Here is a 22,484-nt window from a genome sequence, read left to right on the forward strand (position 1 = left end):
CTCACATGCAGGCTCACTGATTTGTATAAAAATTGTGTAATTCTTTAAGACCTGTCTGAGTGTCAAAATTCAGCAAACCTCGAGCTATGGTAGCCAGTGCAGCCAGTCTGAATTCAGACAGCTCTGTAAAGTGCACTGTAAAGAGCTGAAAGGTCGTGTACTTGCTGAAGCTTCCAGAGGCAGATCTTTTGAGCAGAGTTTGGCCCCACTGCAACTCTACGTGAATCTTACCAAACAGTCATTGAGGAACAGATAGGGTTTCACCCAAGATGACTGATTGCCATTGTCGTGAGCTTGGAAAAAATCCATGAATTTGGATAAAATCTATGAACAGCTTACACATAGGTAAGTGTTCAAGTGACTCCAATCTCATTTAAAACATAAAACATTAGGAACGGTTTGGGACAAACACAACTTAGTAGTTGTCCAGTCACAGCTGTAGGGAATGTATTTTCTTCCCCATGGTATCAAACACTTTGGCAACTCAACTCACCTTGACTGACTGCTGTGTTATGTTGTTGTTATAAAAAGAAAATATAGCGTGTTATCAAAAAGTCATCCAGGTTCAGATACCAGCATTACACACTAAAACAAGTTATAAGAGGTAGCCATAGAAAATGATATTTTGCCATACTACACAAGAATATCCCAATGAAGTGGGTAGAGCTGCTGGAGCAGTCTCCTTCAGAACATTCATAAAGTACATACAGATTCTGAATGATCTCAATAAGGTTAAAGAAAAAGAAAAGAGAAAAATTTAAAATCACCTTTGATTCAAGAAAATGGACTTTGATTGAGGTCTCCAGGAGAAATACTGAATTTATAAGGAACAGCACCAGGCATATTGGCAGCACTAACCTTCTGAGAACACTAAGAAATATTTTAAAGATTATCCCAAGAAAAATGTGCATAAAGCCTGTATCAAGAAGAAATCTGGCAACGCTGAATGTTAGAAACAGAAAAGGAGGCAAAGGCAGCATACATCTCCTCCCTGAGAGAAACATGGTTGCCGTGTCTGAAGAAGTGCCACTGTTACCTTTCCAGAGCATATGAATGAGACCATCACTGATGAAATCACCAGGTTATCTTTCATTTCCACTGTTTTCCCTGTGGTTGAGCCCCCAACCTAGAGGCCGTCATTTTAGAGGTAGATAGAAATTGAGCTATAGTTTACCCTACCAGTTCTTCAAAGACTGGCTTCTCTAATAGAGAGAAAAAAAAAAATATACAAAGCCTTTCTTTAAATTGCCTAGACTTATCAGAAGACATGTGCCTACATTGGAATTCTGATGGTTCTCAAGATATTTCTGCAGTGAAATCACTAATAATGGAAGCAGAGTCTGAAAAAGCATCTGGCCCAGCTGGCAAAACTGCAGCGTCCTATTCTCTAGTGCATGCATGTATGCTCCAGTTTGAGCCTCAGCAGGGGCATGTAGGACAGAAGTCCATGTCCTAGGCTTTTCTTCCTGAAGGAAAGGGAAGGCACAGTCTAGAAGTTAAGTGAAACAGGCTTCATACTGATACACCTTAGATCCAGAAAGAAAGCTGCAATAGATCTGAGGCAACAGTCCCTACACATAGAATTTGTCAGGGATTTGTTTCTACCCAAGCAGTAAAGGCTACATGCAAGCCTTTATGCCAGAGCACAATCTTCTTGCTCCATTAGAGCAAAGTTCAGGACAGCACACCGGTCAACAATTTGGCCAGAGACTATAGTACTTCACAGGTCATGATTTGAGAGGAACTGAGGCACATGCCTGCATGATGGTGTGGTGAGAACAGTTGTGCTAAGGCGGGCAGGCATTGCTGGGATAAAAAAAAAAAAAAGTCTCCAGTTTAGTCACACACACATTATGAATGGATTCATAGACAGACTGTCAAAAGACATTCCTTTAGCAGGTATCATATTGCAGAAAGAATATGTTATGTGGAGAATCTGAAGCTCTGAAATGTATCACTGTCTTTACTGTTCAAACATTGGAAGTTTACATTCACTATGGAAATACTTTATTTAATCATTTTCTCATTACCCTCAGTGTTGTTAAATAATTTATATAAAAGACAGACCATAATGTAAGTAACACATTATTGCTACTACATAGAAATGCCAGCAGACAAAAGCTAGAGATGCAATATGCACTGTAGGTATTGATTAGTTCATAAAAATCTGTGTATTAAAAGACTGTCAGATTCCCAATTTGAGATTATAATTTACAGAAATATCAGAGACATACTTTGTGCTACTAAGAACACTGCCGGAAAATCTTAATGTTTCTCCAGTAGGAACAAAGCTTATTTTCAAACACAAATTAAACTTTTTCACACGTTCCCTCTTTCAGAAGACAAATTCAATGCCTTTGGCTGATTTTTGTTGTTGCAGATTCTTAAAGAAGTTATTCTTAAAAATATATAACCACATATTATGACAGAGTTGTTATCCTACAATAAATAGGACAATGAATTGAATCTACATTAATTTTACATTTTGTCATACATAAAACTACATCAAAAGTCAGATAATCTGTTAAATGTGAACAACGTTTTTTAATGTCCACAGATGTGCAGAGAGATGTTGCACCTGTTATTTTAAAACTTGATGTACCCAGGTATACATCAAATTCAGTACATTTTATTTCAAGAATTAACAGATTTTATGTGCAACTGGAATGCATTCTATCCAGATTGTCAAGTTGATATTACTGATTCTAGGGTAGGATGACCTTAAAAAAGTGATGTGGTGCATCAGGTTGGACCCATACCCATTATTGCCTGACAGATAGATGTATACTAAGTATATTATAAAAGTATATAATACTATACTTTTATTCTTTATCTTGAAATATCAACTTCAAAATTATGGGAACTTATGTGGTACCTATATATGTGTACTTCTACATGTATAGCTAAGACTATCAAGTCCAGCATCAAACAGTTTCAGGCACCGACTGCAACTTATACTAACTGCCCGTGCAGCTCCTAATTTTCAATCTCCACCAGTGCTGTGGGAAGCAAACCTGCAAACCATCTATGCCTGTTCAACTTGTCATATGTAATTACAACATACTACATTAGCATTATGTTATTTTCTTAAAACCATTCGGTCTAATTACAGTTGAGTTGTAATTTTTATTATGTTTTCTAATGGTGTATTTGTTAATTTACAAAAACTGCTTCCATTACATTAAACTCAAATGCAATAAGGAGCAATGAGATTAAATCAAATTAAAAAAAAAAAATCCAAACAATATTTTTACACCTTTTACTACATTAGAACCATCTCCTATTTTACTCAATGCAAAGTTTCTTTTGTGAAGGAAAAAGTGCCCATCCCATTCCCTGTTGTCACACATGCTTAGATCTCTGAATTTAACATCTACCTGTGAAGTAGACAGCACCTTTCATAACCAGTGCATCTTACTACAGATAATGCTCAAATGTTACTGATACTGAACCTACCTACAGAAGTTATGATTGCTTTTATTTTGTTTTTGAACTGGTCATGGAAGAGGAAATAATGACACTGAACACATCTCACAATACCATTATCTTTTATTAGATTTTATTTTACATATCCCCATAAGATAGAAAATCTTCCAAGAGAAAATATCAAAAGCCTTCAATTTAAATCAGTTGTTTCAGACAATATGAGCAAGTAAAAACAAAGATATTTAATAGGAATGTAAAAAATAAAAATAAAAAAAAAAAACAGTACAGGTGTAACTAGTATGGAAAGCAATTACAAGGTTTTAAGCCATTTTTTTTATACAGCGTTGTCTTTAAAACCATACTGGTTGAAAGTAAGGATGCTTGGTTCTCTTAACCAGTAGTTTTAAAATCAGCAGATAAAAAATAGAAAGAAATATATATATATATATATAAAAAACCAAATTAGATGGTGAATATGTCGAAAAACAAGAACTTCACTGAAATATCCAATATAATAAAAAAAACTTTAAAAACATCAATAGCCACATTCTGAACCAATTAAAATAAAATTTATTTTCAGTCTTTGGAGTTTTGACACAGTTAAGGATTTCTAGAAATAATCCCAAATTGAAGGCTGTTCTGTTGCTACAGAAAACAAATGCAAAATAAAGGAACATAGACTAAATCTGCTGGTTAAGAAAGATTCAGGCATCATGATTGTACAGTTGACGATAAAAGAAAAAGGTACAATGCTATATGAATTACATTTTTGGAAGCAATTCCAACAGGCAAAATACTTTATTGCATCAAAATTTTACGTTTCTGCTTAACAAAACTTGAAATTGTATTTTGAAAGAGCTCTTGCACGGAACACACAAAGTCTCTGAAGCACTTTAATGCTGAAGATGCAATAAAATAAATGTTATGAGAGCCTTCTGCTGGCAAGTTTACCAAGCTTTGAGTTCCAACAACAACAACAAAAAGTATTTTCAATTACTATAGCTAAGAAAACTTACAGTACATGTTTATTGCATGAAAACATCCATTTAGTGGATCCATCTGATTCTTCCATTTGTGGTTAGTAGTTCTTACATTTTTATATAACTTGCACCAGATTCTGCTAAGTATTCCATTAACTACAAAACATACAGTAGATTGAATCAAATAGGGAAATCTACGCAATCCTGACAGAAATCCAACCCGTGACAATGCATGAAATTAAAATTTCACTTTCATTTTCTTTTAAGATAGCCTGTAGCTACAAGATACAATTTGATATATCGTGGAACAATAATGATGAAATGAAATACAGTAGGTAATATTAGAGTTAGAAAATAGCACACCTTTTTATCAGTTACAATGACTTTCCATGCAATATTATTGAAGATAAGCAATGATATTTGGAAAGCATAAACAACAGATGGAAGTAAGAGGTGTGAAGATAAATGAAGACTAGTAAATGGAATCATACTCAAGTGCATGTTTATATGTATTAACTGTAAACAGTAGCTCTAATTAGGGAATTTTTTCACACTTGAATGGCTTCAGCACTAAATACGAATTATTTAATATGTGAAAACAAAGCAAAAAGTAAGACTCCATTCTTCAGTCATATGAACATGTGAACACTGGCAATGTAACTGAGGTTGCAAGTTTGAAAAATTAATATAGGCACATGATTCTGAATGCACAGGTCACACAGTCTGTGTGACAGGCAAGCACATGTTTTGATGGGTTTGAAAACTATGTCTTGCTTACTATCAACTCTCTGCATCAAGTTGCAATTTCCTTGAAAGCAACTGAATTTAGATTTTACAGTAATTTTTTTTCATGTTATGACATCATTTTAATACATTCAAATAGTCAAAATGTTCAGAATAAGATAGTACAAACTTGGTGCAGGAGGACATAGATCAGAGTGCGGCCAGCATTGTCAAATAGGAGATACACAGCTTAAGTATTATATAAACTACCTTTCCCCAAAAAACATTAACATAGACACCAAAATTGTAACAAGACATATCAAAAAATAAGGCACATTTATCTTGATATGGTAATCTTGAAATAGAAAACTCATTTCAGAGAACATCAATATCTAAATGAGTTTTATAAAAAATCTTGTATTCATGACAAGTATGGACATTTCTCATCATGTATGATAATGGAGTAATTGCACATATCCCAGTGTGTCAAGTAACAAAATGGGAGTTTTATTAAACATTTCCATTGCAAAATTATTTTGTAGGTTCATGTTTTCCTATTTACATAATTCAGGTGAATGGTAGAAGTATTAAAATCTACCATCACTTGTCACAAGTACTGCAGGCTTTCATTTTACCACAATTAAAGATCCCCTTTTTGTTGAATGAGTTGAAATTAATTGTGGAATAAATTGAGATTATTGTTATTTATATAAATGATTGCAAGTTTTTGGACATTAGCTACTACACAAGAACATTTTATTCCATTTGTTTCCAGGCTGTATCAGGGCTTTCTACTCAGAATTATTTGTACATAAATTTATCAATAATCAGCAAAGAAGGCTGTTTAAAATCCAATCCCTTTCTTAGGAAAATTAAAACACCAGAAACATCATTAGCTAGCATTTAACCTGAGATTTAATCTGTTGAGAGGTTAACATCCTTAGAAATTTCTTCACTTGTTGCATTAACTTACACTGATGTTGGTATTTTATGAAAAAAAAAAAAAAAAAGGTTGCTTGCAACATGGCTTTTCACTGTGTTGATCAAAAAAATTAGAGAACGCATGTTTTTCTCACAGTATCCAGAAGCTGGAATAACAGTACCCAGAAGCTGGAATAACAATAATGTGCTTCTTATTGCACGTGAAACTCTGAGGAGACATACTTGCAGATTCCTCTTCTCTATCTGAGTATTAAAACCAGATTTCATCTTAGTCGAACCCGGAATGTATTTATCTCCATAGAACTCATATTTATTTCACTTATATTTCTGGCATCTGGAGGTGAATGCATCAAAGATAAAGATGCAGGTGTAAGACTTTCCACACTGAATTTGTTAAAGAGTTTATGCACCTTTACCTGGAGGAAAAAAAAAAGAAAAAAGAAAAAGAAAACTAGGTATGTACCTTAAAATTGACTACAATTTAATCTCTAACATCCTGGTTAGATACATTTCAAAGTTATCAGCATAACAATTCTTGCACCAAAACCACCAAACATTTCTAAGAACAATGCTTAAGATACTGTACACTAGATTAAAACTTTTTAGGTAGTGTTTGCTTCCACATTTCAAATCAAGTAAGCTAAATCAATATATTAAAAATTGATCAGAAATATTTAAAGTTCTCTTTGTTTCTATAAAAAAAAAACAGCTATTCTTCTGCTTTCAGAAAATCCTAAATCTATTTAAAGGTTTGAGGATGTATTGGGTTTATGTGGAAAGGTTTTGGTAGTGGGGGGATGCAGGGGTGGCCTCTGTGAGCAGAGCCCAGCAGCTGCCCCATGTCAGACCGGAGCCAGCCCCAGCTGCTCCAGAAGAGACCTGCTGCTGGCCAGAGCTGAGCCAGGGAGTGATGCCGGTTGGGCCTCCGAGATAGCAGTTAAGGAAGGGGGAAAAAAAAGAACAAAAAACTGCTACACCACAGCAGCTGGGAGAGAGGAGTGAGAAAATAGGAGAGCAACAGCCCTGAAGCCCCCCAGGTGAGTGCAGCAGGAGGGCAGGAGGTGCTCCAGGCACGCAGCAGCAGTTCCCCTGTGGCCTGTGCAGGGAGAGGCCCCTGGTGCAGCAGGCTGTCCCCCTGCAGCCCATGGGTCCCACATGGGGCAGATCTCCACGCTGCAGCCCCCCCGTGGAGGAGCCCCCGGTGGAGCAGGTGGATGTGGCCTGGAGGAGGCTGTGGCCCATGGAGAGCCCCCGCAGGAGCAGGCCCCGGGCCGGAGCTGCAGCCCCTGGACAGGAGCCCACGCAGGAGCAGGCGGTCTGGGGGGAGCTGCCGCCCACCCGGGGGGGACCCGAGCAGTTTGCTCCTGGGGGATGGATGGACCCCGTGGTATGGAGCCATGTGGGAGCAGTTCTTGAAGAGCTGCTGCCTGCGGGCAGACGGCATCCCGTGGGAGGGACCCCACATGGAGCAGGGGCAGAGAGTGACCGTGAAGGAGCGGCGGAGATGAAGCGGCAGGGACTGACCACAGCCCCCATTTCCCGTTCCTCTGTGCCACTTGGGGGGAGGACATAGAAGAAGGTGGATGGGGGGAAGGTCTTTTTAGTTTTTTAGTTTTTTCTTAGTTTCTCACTTTTTTACCTTGTTAGTAATAGGTAATAAATTATGTTAGTCTCTCTATGCCGAGTCTATTTTGCCCATGATGATGAATGCTGAGTGTTCTCCCTGTCCTTATCTCAACCCTTGAGCCCTTTCCATCATACTTTCTCCCCCTTTCCCTTTGAGGAGGGGGAGTGAGAGAGCCATTGTGGTGGAGCTCAGCTGTCTAGCTGAGTAAAACCACCACAGATGACAAAAATTACTGTCTGTAACACAACAATAGTTTTATGATTTACATTTCATAATTTTACATACCACACCAATTCAATAGCAATTGCAAACCACTCAGATATTTGTAATGGTGTAGGTCATGTAAGGGAGCATTGGAAGACAAAGGACATGCTGTAATAAACAGTTTTCAAAGTAGCAATCACACAATTTGCGGATGTTAACTAACACTATTCAAAAGAATACACTACAGAATATGTAATTTGACTATTTCTTTGGTAGAGTTGTTTATACTACACTATTCAAAAACTATTTGAGAGATTTTATTATAGGAAAATTACATTTATGGGAAGTCAGTAAGGCTAAAGCTGATGTAGAATTTTACTTGCAGATGCTTACATGGTCATTTCCACACACCAGCAGATGCCCATCTTTATCAAACTGAAAACAACCTTCAATTTTGCTATTATCCTGAAACTCTTGAGAAATTACTACCTTTACTTGAGTAATAATTTGACTTAAATAGCAGTGTTCCTGGTATACTTGCAAGGTAAACTACCCATAAAATGTCAGTATACCTTTCCCTGAGTAGTGGAACAGAGTAGACCCATGTCTCTGTTTGAAAATCTACAATCAAATCCTTTTCTGTGAAGAATCAGAGCAGCTTCATCTGATGGCTCAGTATCTACCTGCAAATACACAAAATAACAGTTACTCAGAAAGTAGTAGAGCCAGCAAGACATTTTAGGACCTCAAAAGATTATTATTACCTTAAAGTTATGGAACCACATATGCCTTAAATAATGTTCAGCTCAGACTGAACAGACATGCTTCTTTTAATGTTTATAAGACTAAATATAAAAATAATTAAATAGCAAAGTGATATTAGATATACAAATTACTAAAGAATATGAACTTAAGTAGTGAAGAGTTCAGAGATCAATAAATTCACATGTACAAGCAGACTCAGAATTTAAGAGCAGCTTTCATAGCTGTATTAATTGGCTTCCCAGATAAATTACATGGCAAAACTAAAACAAACTTATGGTAATTACAATAGCTAGCTTCAAATTTAATTGTGACTATGTCGTATCAACTTTTCATTTTGCAAATCTGCTCCCTGAAATCTCACTCATCTTAGGATGTGTGTGAAACCACACACTAGTAAAAATATTAAATCATTATAGATAAGACATATAGTGCTCTTGAGCCTCAGTAGACAACAGAGTAATCCACAATCTCAACTTTCTAGTTTGAACCAAACAATTAAAATCACTTAGGACAAATGGTCACAAGAATAAACGCCTCAAGTCAGAATCTTGTTTAGACATGTACTTCAGAAAACAAAGTCATATTCCTAGAGCATAGGAAGATTCCCATGGTTGGGAAACTTCAATTGCTACAGATTTTTTCCTTTTCTTTTACACTATGATGTAAAAAAATATGAAAATGTACAGTAAGAGTAACAGAAATTTTTCTTCACACTACAGATGAATATGCATGCAAGCTATCTTCATAGCACACACATGAATGGCCCATAATGAGATGTCCTACATACTGTCACAACCTGTTTGCATTCAACATTTGCATTCGCATTCAACATTTGTTTTCTCTAATGTATTTTATTTTATTTCATTGTATTCTTTTTTTACATTCTTCAGCTCTTCATCTTATTAAATATTCAATAAGGTCATAAGGTCATCAAAAGATCTCCAATTATACCAGCTCTTCAAATTATTTTTTTCTTTTTTTACATTAATTTATTTCCATTTTATTCGAATTTTGTACTGATGCTTTCTCCCAATAATCTCTGTCATGAGTTAATTCATTTCTGGTACTTCAATGAGTACCTACTGCTTTGGAGAAACCTATGCCAGTAAGCACTGTGCTTGAGGTAATCCCAAGCACAAATACAGGCTTGGCAGAGAATGTAATGAAAGCATCCCTGATAAGAAGGACCTAGGGGTGTTGATTGATGACAAGCTCAACATGAGCCGTCAATGTGCGCTTGCAGCCCAGAAAGCCAACCATATCCTACCTGCGCTGAATCAAAACAGCGTGGCCAGCAGCACGAGGGAGGTAATTCTCCCTGTCTACTCTGCTCTCACGAGACCCCACCTGAAGTACTGTGTTCAGCTCCAGGGCCCCCAGCAAAAGAAGGACATGAAGTATTAGAACGAGTACAGACGAGGGCCACAAAGATGATGATCAAGAGGCTGGAGCACCTCTCCCTATGAAGACAGGCTGAGGGAGTTGGGGTTCAGCCTTGGGTAAGAGAAGGATCCAGGGGGCTCCTTACAGCAGCCTTCGAGTACCTAAAGAGGTTCTACAGGAAAGCTGAGATGGGACTCTTTGTCAGAGAGTGTAGTGAAAGGACAAGGAGTTAATGGTTTTAAACTAAAAAAGAATGGATTTAGATTAGATATTAGGAAGACGTTCTTTACTTTGAGGGTAGTGAGGAACTGGAGAAGGCAAGGCTCTGGGGAGACCTTATAGCGGCCTTCCACTACCTAAAGGGAGCCTACAGGAAAGCTGGGGAGGGACTCTGTCAGTGAGTGTGGTGATAGGACAAAGGCTAATGGCTTTAAACTAAAAGAGGGTAGATTTAGATTAGATATTAGGAAGAAATCCTTCACTGTAAGGGTAGTGAGGCACTGGAATGAGTTGCCCAGAGAAGCTGAGGATGCCCCATCCCTGGAAGTGCTCAAGGGCAGGTTGGATGGGGCTTTGAGCAACCTGGTTTAGTGGGAAGTGTCCCTGCCCATGGGAGGGGTTTGGAACTGGATGGTCTTGAAGGTCCCTTCCAATCCAAACCATTCTATGACTCTATGATTTTTTGATTTTTAACTCTTGGAGATGTAACAAACAAAAGATATCATTAAATTAAGGCTTCAGTTCCAAACCAAGTTTCTCCTAACAAAGTGCATCTTGGAACAGCTTGAACCAGCTTCTTTGAACCACAGTATGTCACTGCTTCACGGTACAACAAATTCACATTAGTAAATACTCATTCAGATGATAAAAAATGGAAAACTGATAAACTTAAGTGTTTTCTAAGGAAGTTTTCCATTTAAAATAGCAAAAATTTACTCAGCATTTCTTGGACTTGAAATGAGATGTTTTGCAGTAAAACATTTGCATAGTTTACAAAGCCTGAACAAATCGCAGTTTGATAAGATTTTCATGAACAGCACAGCTTATAACCACCTAAAATCCTGTTCTTAATTAACATATGGTATCTACAGTCAGACAATTTAAATAGGTTTAATATGTGTAATATCCTTGGTGGTTGAAAAAGTTCTTATATTGTTTATTGGAACTTTCTAAATTAAGTTAATAATGATGCCAAAAAAATTATTTTCAGTCTCCAACTCTAATTCCTGACTCTGTTTTTCACTGTCACTGATGTGGCAAAAAGTTTGCACTTAAAAGTAGACATTTTTATGCACACAAAGTATTATTGTCTGCCTAAACATCAGATTAGAGAAATATTAAAGTTCATACTGCAAAAGCTTGACTTCCTATGGGGTAAATTGATGTTAAAAATGACGAGAGTAATGGATATCAACACTTTCTCTATATCCCGTAGAATTACCTTTTTGTCATCTGCATAACAAATGCATTTCAACTGATGGCATGAATATTTCATCTCTTAAGTTTTTAAAATTAAATATTATCTTAATTAAGATTCAAAATGTTTACAACAGAAAGGTAATAAACAATTAATGACACCTTCAGCAAGTGAGTTCTGCCAAGTATAAACAGCTATGATATAGCAGACAACCTTTTAGACTTCCCAGGACTTTAACACGCAGACAGCATCCAAGTTTAAAAAAAAAAAAAAGAAAAGAAACAACACACCTAAGCTGTGCTAATCTATGGCTTAAGACTGAGCAAGCTGCCACAGTCTCCATATCTACTATAACTTATCTCTTCTTCTATCATCTCTAGGTAAATTATATTAGGTCTATGAATGCCTAAGGGAATGTCTGAGCAAGGACGAACCCAATTTATGTCACATACACCTTCTAAACATGACTACACCATCTGTATGAAAACCCGTAACAAATTTCTCAAATTTTAGCAAACAGGAATATCTTTAGTCTTGTGAAACTTCACATTGTTATACGACAAAAATTCCCTAACTACCATACTATCAAATCTCTGACTGCCTTTCTTGGAAGAGCTGTCAAAGCTTGATTTGATTTTGATCTCTGAGAAGTAAAATGCTGTCCTCATATCATGCTGCTAGAAGGAAAAAAAATTAAAAATCCTAGGCATCCTTATAAACAGTATCCCAAGGCAATGCTGCTAAAATTTGGATGAGAGAGAAAAAAACATTTAAAACATTTTTTATCTGATTACTGTAAGCTAACAGACATGCATCACAAAGTGCAAACAACGTGACAAAAATATGCACTTACATTCAGTATAAAGGGACAAATGCAATCCGTTTCTAAATCTTGAGGTCTTGTCTACTTACGGTAGGCAAAATCTTTGTCAAACAAATGATAAGGCATTGGACTCTTCCATGACAGGGTCATGTATCTTAAAACAATAGCATTTTTTTTCCCTCTGAGAGGAGCAGAAAACTAGAAATTCCCTTTTTCTCATTTATGCTTTAATGCATTTTCATGCATTCTGACTCCTACCTTAAATCCTAGGATTACTTTTTTTGGTACCCCTTATGTGAAATTGTAATATCACTTCTTGAAAATCAGTTTCAAGTGGGCAGTCTCATGTGGGGGAGTGGAGGGGCAGGTACTGATCTCTGCTCTGGTGAGCAATGACAGGACCTCAGGAAATGACACAAAACTCCAATAGGGGATGTTCAGGTTAGTGAAAGGCTCTTCACCATGAGGATGGTCGGGCACTGGAATAGGCTCCAAAAGGAAATGGTCACAGCACCAGGCATGTCAGTGTTCAAGAAGTGTTTAGACAATACTCTTAGACACACGGCCTGATTTCTGGGTGGTCCTGTGTGGAGGCAAGAGTTGGACTCGATGACCCTTGTGGATCCCTTCCAACTCGGGATATTCTGTGATTCTATGAACAAATGGTTACAGGGATGGTGCCACAGCCATTTGGCTACTTAGATCATGTGTCTTGCTTTGAGAAACCTCATCTACTGGGAGGTGATGGGGAGCTCTGTCTGAGGAGGGAAAGAGCATCTTTAGTTACAGACTTGCCAATCTGGTGAAAAAAAAAAAAAATTAAACGAAAGCTGCTGGGGAAGGGGAACGTTGATGTCAGCATTAGCAACGGCTGCCCAGGGATAGGAAAAGGAACAGGGAGAACACCTGAAGAGCAACACAAAAGAATGCCAGCCATGTAAGTCAGTTTCATCAGGGACCCAGCTTAAATGCCTCTGAGCAAATGCCTGTAGCATGGGAAATAAGCAGGGGGAACTGGAATGTTTAGCCCAGTCTCAGGGCTGTGATATCATAGACTTCAGTGAGGCATGGCGGGATGGCTCACACAACTGGAGCACGGAGATGAATAGCTTCAGACTCTACAGGAGAGATAGGCCAGAAAGAAGAGGAGGTGGGGTAGCCCTCTACATTAAGGAAGGTTTGCACTGTATGGAGCTTAGTTATGGTGATGAAAAGGCTGAGTGTCTCTGGGTGAGAGTCAGGGGAAAAGCCAACATGGAAGATACTGTGGTAGGAGTATACTACAGACCAGGGGGAAGAAGCATAAGAAACATTCTATAAGCATATAGGAGAAGTATTGCAATCGCTAGCAGTCATTCTCATGAGAGACTTCAACTTTCCTGACATCTACTGGAAATAAAATATGGCAGAGAAGAAGCAAACAGGGAGATTCCTAGAATGTGTGGAGGATTACTTCCTGACACAGGTAGAGAGGGAACAAACTAGGGAAAGTGCCCCACTTGAACTGCTGTTTGTCCATAGCGAAGGCCTTGTGGGTGATGGTTGGAGGCCATCTTGGACACAGAGATGATGAGATGATAGAGTTCTCAGCCCTTGATCACTGATGTTCTGCAGGGACCTCAGTTCAAAGGATCAATGCCCACACAGAGTTTACCTTGGCTACTAAACTGAAAGACAATAAAAAAAAATGTTTTTATAAACACATAAACAAAAAAAAAGAAGGGTATTTTAAGGAAAATCTCCATCCTTTATTCAACGTGGGGGGAAACAGTGATGAGCTGAGGAAAGAGCTGAGGTACTTAATGCCTTTTTTGCCTGTTTCTATTAGTAAGTCTACTTCTTCTCAGGGTACCCAGCTCACTGTGCTGGAAGTCAGAAACAGGGAGCTGAAAATGAAACCCTTGTGAGCCTAGGGGAAATGGCTAGCAAACTACTACACCATTTGGATACCCACAAATGTATGGGGCCAGAGGGGATCCACCCAAGGGTACTGAAGGAGCTGGCAGAAGTGTTTGCCAAGTCACTTTCAAAAATTTACCATCAGTCCCGGCTAACCAAGAAGGTCCCAGATGACTGGAGATTGTCAAATGTCACATCCTTCTACAGAATCACAGCCTTCTCCTATAGAAATGGACTACTCATGGCTTGGAAAGATGAACTGTCTGGTTGGTAAAAAACTGTCTGGGCTCAAAGGGTCATTGTGAATGCAGTCAAATCCAGTTAGCATCCAGTCACAAGTGATGTTCCCCAGGACTCAGTACTGGGGCCAGTTCTCTTTAATATTTTATCAACAATCTTGGTGAGGGGATCAAGTGCACCTTCAGTAAGCTTGCCAAAGACACCAAGCTGGGTGGGAATGTCGATAGGCTTCAGGGCAAGAAGACTTTGCAGAAGGATCTGGATAGGCTGCACCGTGGGGCCAAGGCCCATTACATGACATTCAAAAAAGCTAAACACGCGGTGCCGCAACTGGGTCTTAACAACCCCATGCAGCAGTACAGGCTCAGGCAAGAGCATCTGGAAAGTTGCCCAGCAGAAAAGGACCTGGGGGTGCTGGCTGACAGCCAGCTGAACACGAGACAGCAGTGTGTCAAGGTGGCCAAGAAAGCCAATGGCATCCTGGCCTACATCACAAATTGTGTGGCCAGTGGGACTAGGGAAGGGTTTGTCCCCCTGTACATAGTGCTGCTGAGACTGCACCTCAAGTACTGTGTTCAGTTTTGGGCCCCTCACTACAAGAAGGACATCGACGTGCTGGAGGGTGTGTAGAGAAGACCTACAAAGTTGGTGAAGGGACTAGAGACGAAGAGTTATGAAGCGAGGGAGACTGTTTAGTCTTGAGGAGACTGAGGGGAGACCTCACTGCTCTCTCTATAACTACCTGACAGGAGGTTGAAGCGGGGAGGGTGTCAGTCTCTTTTCTCAGCTGAAAAGTGATGGGACGTGAGGCAACGGCCTCAACTTGTGCCAGGGGAGGTTTACATTTGATGTCAGGAAGAATTTCTTTATGGAGAGCGTGGTTAAGTACTGGAACAGGCTGCCCAGGGTGGTGGTTGAGTCACGATCCCTGGAGGTATTCAAGAGACATGTGGGTGTGGCACTTAGGAACATGGTTTAGAAGTGGACTTCTAGAGTGATGTGATCGTTGGACTTGATGACCTTGAAGTCTTTTCCAACCTAAATGATTCTCTGATTCTATGATTCAACAGCTAAAGCAATACATAAATAATCTAAATTTCTGGAAAAAATCGCACTGCATCAATTAGCCAGAATTATGGCATTTGTCATTCAAATTCTTGGAAGATGGGGAAAGGAAGCAGAAAGCGAGGAGAAAACTGAAAAGGTCCTTTTGGCATGCAAGACATTCTCTGCATAGCATAGTACCATTTCCACTGTGGGGAAGAACTGTTCCGTACCTATAATGATAGTGCCTCTGTCTTATGAACACTAATAATTTTCACTTTGAAGTGCACAGCATAATGCTGCGAACTCAGGAGCTGTCAGTGAAGTAACCATTGAACTACACTGTGGTGGACAGGCAAGAAATCATAGCCTCTGAAAACCTTCTGCTGACTGGGATAATATGCCTGGAATAGCACAGATAAAGTAGTAAAATTCATCTATGAGTAATATTGAACAAAATGGTTGATGCAGAACCAGTCTTCCATTTCATGGGTTTCATGACAAAATTATACAAACATGGGGAAGAAATTTAGGCCCCAAAGTGGAAAAGTTGTCATGTTCATGAAGGTCTGTCCCAGACCTGATGTGCTGAAGAAAAAAGGCAGCGCTGAACTGGCTGAGGAAAATGACAAGATTTTTACAGCAAAGTGTGGAACATACACTTCACATAAAGATTTAATTCAGTATGAAGCTTCTTTGTAACTCTTCAAAGGCGTAAGACCCACAGAATCAAGAGTTAGTTCACTTTGAAATTCAAAATAACAGTCACAGATGAAGGAGTTCATATGACATTGAACTACTAACAAGGTGTGAGAAGTGAACTGATTGTTTAAGTTCTAAAATAAGGAATGAAAGTGAAAATGATGAACTGTGTAACTGATATATTTACAGTAATTAATGGAAAGTTGTGCAAATATTCTGAATATGATTTGAGGTTCTTATTGATGAGCAGTTTTACCTCAGCCACCATAGAGGTTCCAAGGGAGAAGGGACAACTGTAGCCTGTAAGTATCTAAGTATGGCAGAATGAAAAAGGGATTTCATCTATGGTAACATCACTGGTGAGCAATACTGAAATACAGCATGAAGTTTAGATACCTACATTTTAAAAAGTGTTGAAAAGCTGAAAAGAATTTTTTACAAGGACTGGTGGAAGTAGGAGGGACAAAGCACTCTTCCGCTGTAGCTTATCAAAACAGAAAAATTATATATGATGTTTACAATTGTGTAAGTTCTTTTGCAGAGAAAAACAAAAACAACAACAGCAAAAAGATATGGAACAGGTTTGGGTTTGGTTTTTAGACATACCAGAGAACAGTTTCACAGGAACCATAGACTGTAAGCTGACGTTAGCATAATTAAAATAGGTCTTGTACCGAAGCTTAAAAATACTGTAAGAACGTATTCCAGTGGGTGCTATAATGTGGTTGGCTTTTGTTAAGCCTACCAAATGGAATCAGAGGATTTTAAACAACATGCTTTATTAAAAGCAAAAACGATTGTACCCAGAACAAAGTTTACTGACCTTAACAAAAACTAGTAATTATTATACAATTTATCAAATAAGAAATTTACAAATTACTTTCCTAGAATAAAGTACTTGACTGGACTATATTAAAAAGTTTGCTTGTTAAAATATCCTTTTGACCTTACCTTTGATTGGACTGTCCTCAGATTAACTATATGAATGTCACAAGGCATAGATGACATGAGTGGAGAAAAAGTATTAAGCATCTCTGGGACACCTGAATCTGCATATGTTGTCATTGCAATTACAGGATGATTTAAGAAAGAAGAAGTCATATGGCTAAGAAGCGAGGGAAAACTGACTGATGCCTTCTCTTCATTCTGCAAAACACAAGAGAAAATACTTTCAAGATCAAGTTACTATACCAACATGTCTAAAATTCTAAATAATTTCCTTTATATATGAATCCACTAATTTAATATAAAATTTTAATTTATAGATTATATGTTTAATTACTTTTGGAAACTTCTGATCACCCACAAATTCTCTTTTCTGATATTAGGAAACCCTCCTGATTTACAAATATTGTACATCTTTCAAAATGATAATTTAGGTATCTCCTTTTACACTATTGTGCAGCCTTCCAAGTTAGCTCTTGCGTAAACAATGCAGTTTAGAGAAACAAGCAAGTTACTACTCTAGCAAGTTGCTCTATACTATTCAGTATTTACCTGAATACTGACAGCAAGCTAGTCTTCTGCAGGCTTCTTTTATTACGTTTTTTTTCTACCCTGTGTTTCTTATTTTTTCCTCCTTTTTCAGATTCATCTAACCTGTATCCTACCTCCCTCTTTCTTTTTAGAGCTAACTTCTGAAAACTGCACTTCCCCCCCCCCCCCCTTTTTTTTTGTTTTGTGGGGGGTATGGGTGTGGAGAGTTCCAACTAGCATCTTTGTCTTGGTGGCAGTAAAAAAGAATTCATTCAGCAGCTTTATTTCAGCATCACACCAGCAGGAACTGAAAGGACTCCTTCCCCAGTTTTTACAAGGTTGTACTTGCAGTGCTTCTTACACGGCTGCAGAAACTGTGTCACAAGCCCTGAAATGATTAAGTCCTCATGTTCAGAGCAGTAATTCAAAGCTTCACAGAAGCCAGAAAGGAAAACAAAGAAACTTTACAAGGCACTTTCAGTTTTAGAATGTTAGGGAAGACAAGCAAGAAATGTGAAAAATTACTTTTGCACTTATTTTTCTTCACATACTTCAGATAAATCCCTACTTATTTGTGGTTAAACAGGTGATATTTAGTGAAAACTTTGCAGAAAGTTTACTGAAAATACAGCATCCTAAACTTTGCGATCTTAAATTTGCATTTTATGGTAGGTTGAAAACATGGAAATAATAAATGGGAGATACTTAAAGCAAAGGGGGGAAGCATTTGTCAGTTTGTAATGAACAACCATAACAGTAATTCCTGTTTTGAGGTGTGCACGCATATTTATTTATACCTTTGCACAAGCATTAAATACATTTGACAGTGTAGCAATTTAACATATGCCAGAGCTGAATTGATGTAACTGGGTAATCTCTGCTTTGTTCTTGGTTCTTTTCTCAGTAATGACTAATGGTGTTAGCCTCTTAGGCAGCTACTAAGCATTGAGGCTAATATTGTTATAGATTTATCATGATCCCAAATTCCATTCCAAAAATGGCAATAGCTAATAGTTGTAGAGGATTGCTCCCCCATGTGCATCATTGCACACATTTATCTACATTGACTTCATCTGCCATTTTACTGCATGCTTAATCAGTTTGAAGTCCTTCTGCAATTCTACAGTTAGCCTTGATTTTTTTTTATTACCTTAAATAGTTCAGCATCTCTGGCAAACTTTCTTGTCATTGTTCTCCTCTTTCCCAATTAAAATATGAGCAAGCTTGCTTTAAATACAGCTAAAGCTGTCTTAGTTCAAATGACTGCATGCATTCCCTAACCACAGGGGAACATGCATATACATGTTTTTTTAAAGAAGAGTTCACTGTTTGACCCCAAAAGCAACATTGACTGTTTACTCTGTTGCCATATATGTGGTAAAGTAGGTCATATTATTCTATCATCCGTTTTCTTATTATTCATTTTTTTTTTCTGTAAAAGAAGCTGATTACTTGCATCTGAATCAGTCAAATAATATATTCATCCTACTATCCAAACCTCTTGCAGCTGGTTCCTAATTCCAGGTGCATTACCTGAGAAACAGCAGAAGAGAAAATGACCATCCAGCAACCACCATGACTTGAGATTAGTTCCTTATGTGCACTTTTGAACTGTGGGCATACATACTCCAAAGCATTTGAGACCAGAGATCCTGCTAGAATTCAGATTTATCCATTTCCTTCCCTGCTTTTGACCACTGCCTAACATACGCTACAAACATGTCAAAGTAAGAGTTGCATGCCCCGTATGCATCAATGGTCTCCTTAACTCCAGATTTTTCAGCTATAAGGGACTCAAAAGTTGGAAGGAGGAAGAATGGTGAGCCTTCACAAAAACAACTTTTTTTTTCTCTCCTTTTACATGTTTTACCGACATGCAAATTCTTATCATAAGACATCCCACACACTTACTTGGAGAAGGGCCACAACTGGAAGTACAGTGCTTGGCAAAAACAAACAGAACTCATTTAGATGCCCTAAATTTCAGAAGCAGATATTCCTCAGAAAATGCCACCAAGGTCATTTGAGATGAACAGAAGTAAGATCTTTCTGAAAGCTTCTGCTCCATGTATAGAAAAATATATGTTAACACAACCATGACATCCACGAGTCAAGATCTTTCACAAATCCCAGAGATCAGAAGCACAGGGAAAAAAAAAAAAAACAAAAAAACAGGAGACAAATCTGTGTATCATGTGGCTGACATGAAAGTAAGAAAATGCTCAAGGTAAAAATATCAGATGAGTTCTCAGCCACGGCTAGGAGAAGTCGACCCTCTTGAGGGACAAGAGGCCTTGCAAAAGGATCTAGATACATTGGAGCATTGGACAGTTACCAATGACATTAATTTCAACACAGGAAAATGTCAGCTACTGCACCTGGGATATAGTAATGCTGGACACAAGTACTAGGAGACAAATGGCTGGAGAGCAGCTCAGCAGAAAGGGGCCTGGGGGTGCTGGTGACAGCAGGCTCAGCATGGCCAGCATCGTGCCCTGGCAGCCAAGAGGGCAAACCGCATTGTGGGGTGCGTTAAACACAGCATCACCAGCCAGTCAAAAGTGGTGATGCTCCCACTGTATTTAGCATTGGTACAGCCTCACCCTGAATATTGTGTGCAGTTCTGGGCTCCACAATGTAAAAAGGATCTCAAGGTACTTGAAAGTGTCTAGAGGGCAGCAGCAAAGCTGGTAAAAGGGCTGGAAGTCATGTCCTAGGAGGAGAAGCTAAGGATACTTGGGTTGTCTAGTTTGGAGAAAAAAAAGGCTCAGAAGAGATCTCATGGCGCTGTACGACCTCCTGAGGAGGGGAAGCAGAGAAGGAGGTGCCGGCCTCTTCCCCCGGTAACATAATGACAGGACGCATGGTAATGGCAGAAAGCTGTGCCAGGAGAGGTTCATGCTGGACACGAGGAAAAATGTCTTTACTACGAGGGTGGTCAAACACTGGAACAAACTTCCAAGCAAGGTCACTGATACCCCATGCCTGTCAGTGTTTGAGAGGCATTTGGACAATGCCCTGATTAATATGCTTTATCTTTTGTTTGGCCCTGAAGTGGTCAGGCAGTTGGACTCAATCTCTGTGGGTTTCTTCCAGTTGAACTATTCTAATTCTAAAAGATAGGGCAGGTCAATCTTCTAGGACAGAATCCTTCAAAGCCTTCTCTAAGGCTAACAGAAGTAATGTAAATAAGAAAGGTATTTTTATGATAAAGATGTAGCAATGTAAGTAGCAGTTGAGAAACCAGGAAAGATGGAAGGAAAGGAACCGAAAACCTTCAGGAAGAATGTGTGTGGGAGAGAATCATTAACAGCCAGTGGGTAAAGGGACAAAGTTGTCAGAAAACCCTTAACAAAACCATAAAGAGTGGCTCCTATCTTTCCAGATTCTTCAACTGATGATTGTAGGGAAACATAGTCTTGAAGTACTCTGGCAAATGCTAGAACTAGAGCTGAATCAACTTGGCTGATCTTTGCTCCTGCTCTGTTTAGTTATTTTATCACAGTCATAAACATTCAACTTGAGCATTATCCAAAATTCAAACTTTTAAAAGCTACACTAAAATGGAGATTTTATCACGAATCTTGTATTCCCACATCTGGAATGACAGTCAGCACCAACAGAACAAGTGCAGTCATCTCTTCCCAGGGGACGTCATTCAGTGAATCGATGTCTGTATTAGCAATGGGAATGGAGAGTAAAGCAGGTATCAAAAGCTGCCAGGAGACCAAATAAAGAGAAGGGGTTTTACAAACATTGTCAAGACAATGCTATTATAAAAGTTCCAGAAGGAACACTTCAAAGCCTGTTCCTCTCCTATATGCATCACAATCATAAAAGGATCAGAGTATGCCTTTCTCCTCTTAATCAAGTGATACAAAACTTAATGCTCTGAGGAAAGCCAGAGAAAATAAGGTTTTTCATGTAAACACAACAGATTTGGAAGAACAGTTACTCTGTATCTACATTCACTACCTGGCTAGCTTTCAGCAGTACCCTGCTAATACTATGTAAAAGTCCCACAGTCTCCATCTAATTAAATTACTGCTCTCAAAAGTGGCATTGTTTCCTCAACTTCAATGATTGTGTTTAACACCCGAAGTGTGAATGGAGCTCCACTGGCAGCTTTACAAACATTATGCATTGGCAAGATTCTGACAAATGCCACTGATATAGCTGAGTACTGGCTTAATGAGCTCTAATCAAAGTAAACACTGTCTTTCTAAACTACCTTGTAGCACATGCATATACAGTTATCCAATTAGAAACAGTCTGCTCTGAAATATAGCCCCCCCCAATGACTGAGTAATAATGAATACAAATCCCAAGGACCCTTCTTTGTCATCAGAAATCATGCAAATAATTCTGAATTTTATTTTTAGAGACAAAAAAAAAAAAAAGAAAAGAAAACCACACACAGAGTCCAATAGAACCTTAGGTTACAGTCAGCAACAAGTTCTAAAAATGGCCTCATCTATAAAGAGTGTCCTTATAGCAGACAAGAGCTATTCTATCAATAAAACGAGGATGGAACATATTAAGAAAAGACTCAAAGGGTTTTCTGTTAAGAGCTTAAACTGAGGAAGTGGGGTCCTTAATTAGAGGGGAAAATCAGTAATTAGACTCTCCAGAAATCTTTTAGTAATTGAATGGAAGAAAGAATGGAAGACACTGTAGAGAATAAAGTAAAGCTGAAACAGTTGATAATTGGGCTTCAGTTGATGCTGACAGAGAAACAATTAACTTCTCAACACAGGCAAGAAATCTTAAATTTTCCATGAAAAAAATAAGGAAAGCAAACAGGTTCAGATGGAATATCAAATCACAAATCTT

The 22,484-nt window shown here is 38.5% G+C and overlaps 1 protein-coding gene across 1 annotated transcript in view; it reads right to left on the reverse strand.

Moving 5' to 3' along the window:
• Window positions 1-3,531: 3,531 nt before the first annotated feature.
• MAN2A1 (mannosidase alpha class 2A member 1) overlaps window positions 3,532-22,484 on the reverse strand; it is a 138,726-nt gene continuing 119,773 nt past the window's right edge. Inside the window, exons 21-23 of the mRNA XM_080572773.1 lie at window positions 17,127-17,321; window positions 8,475-8,585; window positions 3,532-6,487 (exon numbers count right to left, since the gene is read on the reverse strand). Of these exons, the coding sequence (XP_080428899.1) occupies window positions 6,335-6,487; window positions 8,475-8,585; window positions 17,127-17,321 (459 nt within the window). The 3' untranslated portion in view covers window positions 3,532-6,334. The remainder of the gene's footprint in view (window positions 6,488-8,474; window positions 8,586-17,126; window positions 17,322-22,484) is intronic.

The sequence above is a fragment of the Anser brachyrhynchus genome (genome assembly GCF_964034855.1).
Source record: "Anser brachyrhynchus genome assembly, chromosome: Z".
In the NCBI taxonomy this organism is placed as follows: domain Eukaryota; kingdom Metazoa; phylum Chordata; class Aves; order Anseriformes; family Anatidae; genus Anser; species Anser brachyrhynchus.